The following is a 9,129-nucleotide window of genomic DNA, read 5'->3' on the forward strand; positions in this document are numbered from 1 at the left end:
CCGTCGTGGCCGAGCGGGCGGCTGTCGAAGTAGTCGGCGTGGCCGAGTCATCGTGGCCGAGTGAGCTGCTGCCGAAGCAGTCGGCGTGGCCGAGTCATCGTGGCCGAGCGAGCTGCGAGCTCTGCATAACGCCGCTCGGCGAAACCGTTGTGGGATGCAAGGCAAGAGCGAGGTGAAGTCTTGTATTGTGACGCCGAGTGCCGAGGACCCCTTGCTTGCTTCCTGTGGTGGATATGTACGTAGCAGCACGTACAAAACTTGGATGTCATCTCCGGGACCGTGCTATTGGCTTGCGTTATCTTGTACACCACGTGGTCTCCTAGCTTTCCTTGTATGGACATACGTTGCATGCACGTATAGGCTTGCAATAGCACGTGTGCACATAAATGCATGCATGCTTTTTTAATGGGAGCACCATCGTCTTCGATGAACAGGTGAGGCCGCGGCATCAGACACGCGTGTGGCCTCGTCGCATCAGCACGGATGAATTGGAATCCGCTTCGTAAGCATGGCCGGTCAAATTTCGGTGCAAGGCCGCAGCGCAGATCGTGGAGCCGCCGCACCGCAGGTTTCAAACCGGAAAAAAATAAAACCAATATGTGATTATAAAATCCAAGAACAGATTGATTGGAGGGTGATATTAATAGCGACTCACCCGATTGTTGTTTACTTCTCAGTTTGCATATCTCCGTAACATACGCATCCATGGTATCTTTGTTGATGTCCCACTCATTGTTGACTTATTGAATGATCAGGAAGGAGTCACCGTAGATAAGTAGTCGCTTGATGCCAAGAGAGACTGCCAGGCGTAGCCCATGCAGTAATGCCTCGTACTCGGCTTTGTTGTTGGAGACCTCAAACAGTATCTGCAATACATATTTGAGTTGTTTGCCTTTTGGTGAGATGAATAGAACTCCTGCACCGCCACCATCAAAATATATGACCCAATGCACTGGCACACTAGTTGAGCTGCAAGTTGGTTTTCCCACCACTCTGCCACAAAATCGACTAGTGCTTGCGACTTGATGGCTGTGCGTGGCTTAAAGTCAATGCTAAGAGCATCCAGTTCCACTGTCCACTTAGAGATGCGTCCAGTGGCATCCCGATTGTGGAGTATATCCGCCAATGGAAAATCAATGACAACTAAGATCTTGTATTCGTCAAACTAAAGGTGAAGCTTACTGAATGTGATGAGTATAGGGTAGAGAAGTTTCTGAATTGAAGGATAACGAACCTTAGATTCAGAAAGAACTTCGCTAACAAAATACATTGGCCTCTGCACGCCAAATGCATGGCCTTCCTCGGAGCGCTCCACCATGATGGTTGTGCTGATGATTCGCGGCAATGTATAGTAGTGGATTTTTTTTGGCAGTGGAGCCGTGAGGCTAGGGGGCGACTACAAATGATGCTTGAGGTCTGCCAGTGCTAGCTCCACCTCTTCATTCCACTGAAACTTGTCTTGCCACTTTAGAAACTTGAAGAAGGGTAGTCCCTGTTCCCCAAGTCTTGAGATAAATCTGTTCAAGGCCGCCATGCACCCTGTGAGCTTCTGGACGTCCTTGATGGTCTTTGGAGGCCCCATCTCGGTGATGGCGGTGATCATCTCCGTGTTCTCTTTGATTCCTCAGTGACTGACGATGAAACCGAGTAGTTTTCCTGACGGTACGCCGAAGACGCACTTAGTCGGGTTAAGCTTCCACCGGAACTTGTGCAAGTTGTTGATGGTTTCTTCAAGATCTGTAATGAACTCATCGTGGTTTCTAGTCTTGATGACCACGTCATCCACGTAGGTGTCAACATTGCGATGTAGTTGATCAGTGAAGCACAGTTGGAAGGCTCGCTAGTAAGTGGCTCTTGCGTTCTTCAACCCGAAGGATATAGTTGTGTAAGCATATGCACCAAACAGGGTGATGAAAATTATCTTGATCTAGTCTTCTTCTTTGAGAGCAATTTGATGGTAGCCTGAGTAGCAATCAAGGAAGGAGAGCAGGACACAGCCGGCTGTAGAGTTGATAACTAGGTCGATGCGTGGGAGCCCAAAGGGATCCTTCGGGCAATGCTTGTTGAGATAATTATAATCCACACACATTCTCCATTCATTATTATTCTTTTTCAAAACAAGTACAGGATTAGCTAGCCACTCTGGGCAGTGCACTTCTTTGATGAAGCTAGCTGTGAGTAGTTTTGCTAACTCCTTCTTGATAGCCTCCCTTTTGTCTTGAGCGAATCGGCGTAGACACTGCTTCTTTGGGATGGCTTTGGGGTCGACGTTTAGGGAGTGCTCGATCAACTCCTTGGGCACCCCCGGCATATCCACTGGTTTCCATGCGAATATATCACGGTTGGCCCGAAGGAAGCTAATGAGCGTGCCTTCCTATTTGTCGCCTAGCCATATGCCGATTAGGGCTGTTTTGGACGGATCGCCCTCCTACAGGTGGATGGCCTTTCACGCCAATGTCGTTGGTGGGTTTCACCGAGGACTGGCTTGACTTCTTAGTCAGAATCACCATCTCAAACTGAGGGAGCTGTTGTGCGGCCGCCAAGACTTCGGTGGAAGCATCTGGCACATGGGTAGTCGAGGCGTACTCGATTGTCTCTTGGTCATAGTCATACGATCTCTTCAGGTCGCCACAAAAAGTGAGTATCCCTGTTTTCCTCGGCATCTCGAGGAGTAGGTAAACGTAGTGGGATACGACCATGAATTTGGCCAAAGCAGGTCTTCCAAGGATGGCGTGATAGGATGACTCGAAGTTCGGCACCTCGAACTTGATGCACTCGGTGCGTTAGTTTGCCTTGGTCCCAAAGGTAACCGGCAGTGTCACCAAGCCGATTGATATGGCCGAGTTCCCTGGGACGATGCTGTAGAATGGCGCCTTGCTGGGGGTGAGCATGTTGGTGACGTCCAGACCCCTCTTCTTTAAAATACTCGCGAAGAGCAGGTTGAGGCCGCTCCCGCCGTCAATGAGTACTCGTGTGAGTGGGAGCCTGCCACTACAGGATCCAGTAGAGTGGGAATTTTCCTAACTCGAAGAAGCTGGTCCACTAATCCTCTCTGGAGAAATAGATCGGAACCTCGCTGTGTCTCAGGGGTCGTTGTATGGCCGGCTTGATCATCGTGATCTCGCGTAGGGTGAGCTTCTGCACTCGCTTGGTGGAGAAGCTGGAGTTGCCATCGAAGATGAAATTGATAACGTTCACAGGATGTTGATAACCCTATGCCTCTGACTTGTCCCCCTCATCATCCTCCTTGTCCTTCTTCTTTCCATCTTGATCAGGAAGAGGCACATTCAAGGACTTGTGGAGGCTGATGCACTCAAAAAGGGTGTGCTTGGACTTCGGGTGCATCAGGCATTGCTGTGCAGGATCTTTTTTGAATTGGTCCTGCTGGTTCCCTGACTTCTTGCCTCGCAGGTTGCGATCCATAGACGAGATCGTCGGTCTTGCACTTTCGGGAAGAACCTGAGTGGTCCCGTTGGCCCATGTCGAAGCGGCTGTCGTTGTTCCGCTTGCCCCCGTTGTCGTTGTCACACTTGCGGTAGTAGTCATGCTCCTGGTCCTCCTGGTCTACCCATCGCTACATCATGTCACGGAGTTCCATGACGGTCTTGGGGCAGTTGCATCTAAAGTCACAGTAGAGATGCCGCTCAGCGAAGCCATTTTTGAAGCAGTCAATGACGTCCTCATCGGAGATGTTGGCGTTGGTGGCGCGTGTGTCGAAGAAACACCAGGTGTAAGACCTCAAGGTCTCATTCCACTCCTGCTTGCAGTGAGACAAGTCATGGAGAGTACTTGCTCGAAGCATGGTGCCCTGAAAGTTGTCAATGAAGAGCGCTTCAAGTCCTCCAAGGAATCGATGGAGTCTGGCTTGAGGCTTCCAAGCTAGGTGAAAGGTGCAGGTTCTAAGACCATAGGGAAGTAGATGGCCTTGGTGGTGTTGGAGCCACATGAGACTTTGATGGCTATCAAGTAGCAGCAAAGCTATTGTTGTGGGTCCTGCTTGCCATCATACTTGGTGATGTCGACCGGCTTGAACTCTCTCGGGTACTCATGTTGGGAGATCCTCCGTGTGAACACTGGAAAGCGGTCACTAATGTCACAGTTGCGGAATCCCCCGCTGCGCTCCTAGCATCTCGAGTCGATGACGTTCTAGGCTTCGCGACTGTCGTTGATTACTTCTCGCAAGTCGCGGTGGTCTGGGCCTCCTAGGGGGTGGTTTGCGCCTCGTGGTCTTGCAAGTTGTTGGTTGCCTTATCCATGCAGGGGTTGATGGACCTCTTGGTTGCCTCGGCCGCCTGCGGACTGTTGGGTCTCGTGGTGGGCGTGGCCGTCCTGGCAGTCACTGTCCCTTCTAGGATTGGGTCCCTTCTAGGATTGGCTCTGCCTCTCAGTGTACAACTAGCCTGAGGAGCGACGCTCGCACTCCTCGAGTGGCTGCAACATACGGATGACATGGGGTTTTGCTGATCCAACTGGATGAGCGGACGTTGAGCCAGCTGTATCACCCTTTGTGTCTCCGGGTTTTGGGGTAGTTCACTACAAGAAATCTAACATTGTATGACGCTATATATATGTCACAGAAAGTCATTTTTATGTCACAAGTTAGCTTCTATGACGCTACGGTGACGAAAAATAATATGTCACAGAAGGTGCGTCACTAAGCACTTTCAGTGACGTTTTCGTAAAGAAACGTCATAAACTTTAGTGACGATCTGCAATTCGTCATAACATTTGTGACGATTTAAAAGTCATAATATGTAATCAGAATGTCATAATTAAATGAATATGGTGTTGCCATATGGCGCATGACATGTCACAGTTGAGGTGGCAACTTATGTGGCAGCTGATGTGGCAACAAAATTGTGACAAATTTAATCATCATAATTATTAGTGGGCTTTGTATATATGGATTAGTTAGTACACATATTTTTATATTTCAGCCCATTAAAGGCCCACTATAGATTGAGTCAAGATCTACTTTAATATAGCCCATTAATAAGCTAATTTAATTCAACAGATTGAAAGAAAACACAATCATCAGACCATCACAAATGAGACCAACTTGTAACAATCAATCCATTGTAATACATTAGCAAACTGGTTCAAATATTATGCAATTCAAACTTTTACAGCAATAAACATCCATGGTGCTCAACAGCTAAGCATTACAAGTATTCATTCAAAAGTTGACTTAAGGATTACAAATTCATTGCCAACAGCAAAATATATCTCAAAAACTGCCTCAATTCCATGTCACAATGACGACTTCATGTTGCTGCGCAAACTACTTGAATCATGTCCAAAAGAAGCCCCATGGTGCTGCAAAATGATTGCTTCTATGCAACCTGAAAACACATGTATTAATCAGAATAAAACAAGTATCAAGTGAATTGTATATATCAGTCCGAAGCTATAGGAGAAAAATGTTCCACTCAGGTCCATACTCATTGTATAAAACTGCAGCTTATTCTACACTCGGCATGCATTATCAATCAAGATAGTACTATATATTGCGGTCATCCTTAATAGTGCCACAGGTATCATCACGATAATATCAACGAATAGTTCAGCATTGCATTATAGAGCTGGACACACAAAATCAACAAGTTTAAGCTGAACCTTATAGAGCTGGATAGAGAAAAGGAGGTAATGAAATGCCAGCTATAACTGGCCAGGAATTGACAAGTGACGCCATTCATTTCCCCACAAATCATTAAGTGCATGACCAACAGATCACACTCATCATGCATGTATATAGTGTTGTACCCCCTTCCCAAACTCACACAAACAGCATGTAACAAACCGATCAGATTCAACACAAAGAAAATTATAAGACAACATCTAAGGAAATCATCATTCTCAACCACTTCATAAACAGCTAAGAGTCATACACAATTGTAAGGAGGTAACAAATCTTACATACCAATTTGCCTTTGCTCTATGCATCATAGCTTTAGTTTGTTCCATTGAACCCACCTGTACAATCAAGGAATGGAACACGTGATGAAATGAGCGCACACTTGAAACCATCTAGCTATAAGAAAGAGCAAAGAATATGAATATACCAGCACTAAAGGAAATTAGTTGACGAAGCAAAGCATTTGTCTCAGCTGATGACTTCTTCAAGTCGTCAATTTCTTGCGACTGTTCATCTGTCTTTGATGTCAAAGCGTCAACTACTTCACGGAGTCCTGCTGATTCTTGTGTCTTAGCATCTAGTTCAAACTGAAGATGTTCAACCTGAGAAGAAACATCAATTCTAGATTTTTTCTGACATACTTTCTTAAGATCCAAATTTTCAAGAAAGGTGCTATTCTTGGATAGAACTTGAGAGACAGCTTCAATACAAGTCTTCTGCTGCTCTCCATTTTCTATAGATTCATCAATAATTGATTCCATATCAACCTTGTAATAAATAAATAGGAAATCAGTTATAGCACCTAGCAATTATCTCAAGCACATAGAAGTAAACAGCCTACAAAAAACACAAGATTCAGAACTTACAATAGCTTGCTTTACTTGCTCACTGAAATCTCTTTTCCTGCTGCAATGCATTTCCTTAAAGAGGTCAATTGCAGTGGGCGTTGAATCTTTAAATCTTTCTTGTTTCTGAAATAGTGAGGAATCCATTTGAAAATATAAGCTTAAATCAAATTAAGTCCTAATACAGGTTATGTAGGCTCCTATCAACAATACTATATTCTCCCTAACTCTCCAAATCTCATACATCACATACACACGCACAATAATTCTGGGCAGATCACTTTGCCTACTTTGGATCACATAATGTTCAGGTTTCAGCACATACACACGCACAATAGTTAGAAGTAATAACCAGCTACACACACAACATATTTTTCAGGTATGAGCACATACACACGCACAAGTTTTAGAAGTAATAACCAGCTACATGGAGCTGCTGCTAGCAGAAAAAAATTGACTACTACTGCAGCTGGCTACTGCTATCTACTACCTTTGACCTCTACTACTTACTATTTAGAGAAATATAAACTTTTACTTCTACTTTCACAGCTAGCCAATGCTATATTACTTAGAGCTGAAATAAAACATACTAAATTACTGATGCCAACCTCCAATGTCAAGACACAACAAAGTCACACAAGGATTACTTCTAACAGGTCATGCATTAACAAGTTTCTTACCGCAACATAAGCTTGTGCCTCGTAGCACCGTGAACCTGTGCGCTGTTGATATTGGACGCACTCACGATTAATTTTGTTTTTTGCACACTTCTCCTATACAAAGTAGAATTGTGTTAGGTTATGTTAATAGACAAATGCACACTTATCCTATACAAAACAGAAATTAAATCATGATTTTTCATAGCAATACCTTGTGTTCTTCCTTTGACCACATGGCCACCAATTCAAGCCATTGTGCATCACTCATGCAAGCCACTGGTGATGTTCTCGGCACCTGATCTTGTGATAACCCATTGAAGTACTTCAATTTTAAGTTATACCTCCTTTGATGTTGTCCACCCTTTAACAAGTCAATACATGCATCTTTCACTGCCTTGTTGTCAGTGTCCATGTTAAATTGTCCCTAACAAACAAATATAGAAAATACATTAGTGACTAAGAATACTAAGGAGAAAATGATACTTATTGTGCAATTCAATTCTTTAGGTGACTTACAGCAACTTTGCCAATATAGTTATCCATTTCAAGATCATTCTTCTTGTAATGCTTCCAATGAGGAAAGATTGGTACATGTTGTCTAAGTACAATTCCAGCCTCTGACGCAAGCTTTGCCACTTGGAGTGGTACCGCCGGCCTTCTCTTCCCTTCAGAAACATGGATACATATTTTGCTTCCTAACCCTCTGGTTATCCTATCTAAATCTTTCCCCATACTTCTTCCTCTTCGTACTTGCTCTGTAACTTCAACCAATTCATCTAGCAAAATTACAAAAGCAAGTGTCAAATAAAAATGCTGTAATCTATCCTTGCTTGATAACTTAGTACTTACTAATAAGATATAAAGTTTATAGGCATCAAAGTTACATAGAACATGTCTATATTATCACTTGCCTTCATCAGCAGTAGGGTTCAAATTCTCAGTTTGTACAGTTGCTAATGCTTCTTCTGTTGAGGCGGTTAAGCTTATGGTGGCAGCAGAATTCTGTCTTGTGACTCTACACTCCAATTGCAACCTAGGTGGTCTCACCCTTTTTGATCCTCGTGTTCCTTGAGAAGATACTTTGACACTCTGGTAGACTATATAATCAGTAAAATTATAAATGGAAAGTTAATACGAGATGATATCCATTACAGAAACATTGTAGTGTACAGAAGACAAACTATACCTTGCTGATCACTTCATCATCATCCTCAAGCCCCTCATTGTCATGTGGACTGTACTCGGATCCTGATTATTGAGGACCATCATCCTCCACATTTGCACTTACATTCTTAAGTATGCCAATTGACCGATCCCAAGTCTTTGAAATATTTGGTTGTTCCTCATAATATGTTGAGCTCTTTCCTTCTCATATTCAGAAAAGCCTTTACTAGAAACGAAAATGTAATACTACTATTTATCAACAACCATAAAAGACAGGACCCCATCACAACAATCTGCTCGACCAACCCTCGAAGAGGTAATGAAAGTACACAATATGACCAGCCAGCACCCACGCGAGCACACGAGAACCCTCCCTAATAGACCCGACAGGAAGCAAAAGGTCGATGGAGGGGAGATGCTAGAGAAATCACCTGCAGGCTGCCTTGGACGTGCAGCTGTTGTCCTCCCTGGTGGATTCTTGGTCGCCATCTCGCCAAAGGTTAGGGTTGAGTGCGCGGGATTGGAGTTGGTGGTGGGGGGCAGGATGTCTGGCATCTCACCACGATTGGCATCACCCCTCCGCCCTGGTGCCTCCTTCCCTGGAGGCATGAGTGCTTGCCATGCTGGCTCCTTCCCTGGAGGCATGGGTGCTCGCCCTGGTGCCTACTTCTTCCCTGGAGGCATGAGCACTCTCCCTGAGTTACTCGGCCCTGCACCCTGGCTGGTGTTATCGCCATAATTTGACTGGGCCAAGGGATGGGCCGAAAGCAACATGGGCTGAAAGAAATCATCATAACGGTCTGCAAATCGGCCTCTGTGCGAACGT

The 9,129-nt window shown here is 44.9% G+C and overlaps 1 protein-coding gene across 1 annotated transcript; it reads right to left on the reverse strand.

Moving 5' to 3' along the window:
* Positions 1 to 6,173: 6,173 nt before the first annotated feature.
* On the reverse strand, positions 6,174 to 8,391 carry LOC112885392 (the record flags this gene model as incomplete). The annotated part of the gene is made up of 8 exons (XM_025951024.1): positions 6,174 to 6,212; positions 6,277 to 6,402; positions 6,502 to 6,606; positions 7,161 to 7,253; positions 7,351 to 7,563; positions 7,656 to 7,915; positions 8,051 to 8,228; positions 8,326 to 8,391. Coding segments are annotated over 8 exons (1,080 nt in total), but the record flags the coding sequence as incomplete, so codon positions are not given.
* Between the last annotated feature and the right edge of the window lie 738 nt (positions 8,392 to 9,129).

Source organism: Panicum hallii, chromosome 3, assembly GCF_002211085.1.
Source record: "Panicum hallii strain FIL2 chromosome 3, PHallii_v3.1, whole genome shotgun sequence".
Taxonomy (NCBI): Eukaryota; Viridiplantae; Streptophyta; class Magnoliopsida; order Poales; family Poaceae; genus Panicum; species Panicum hallii.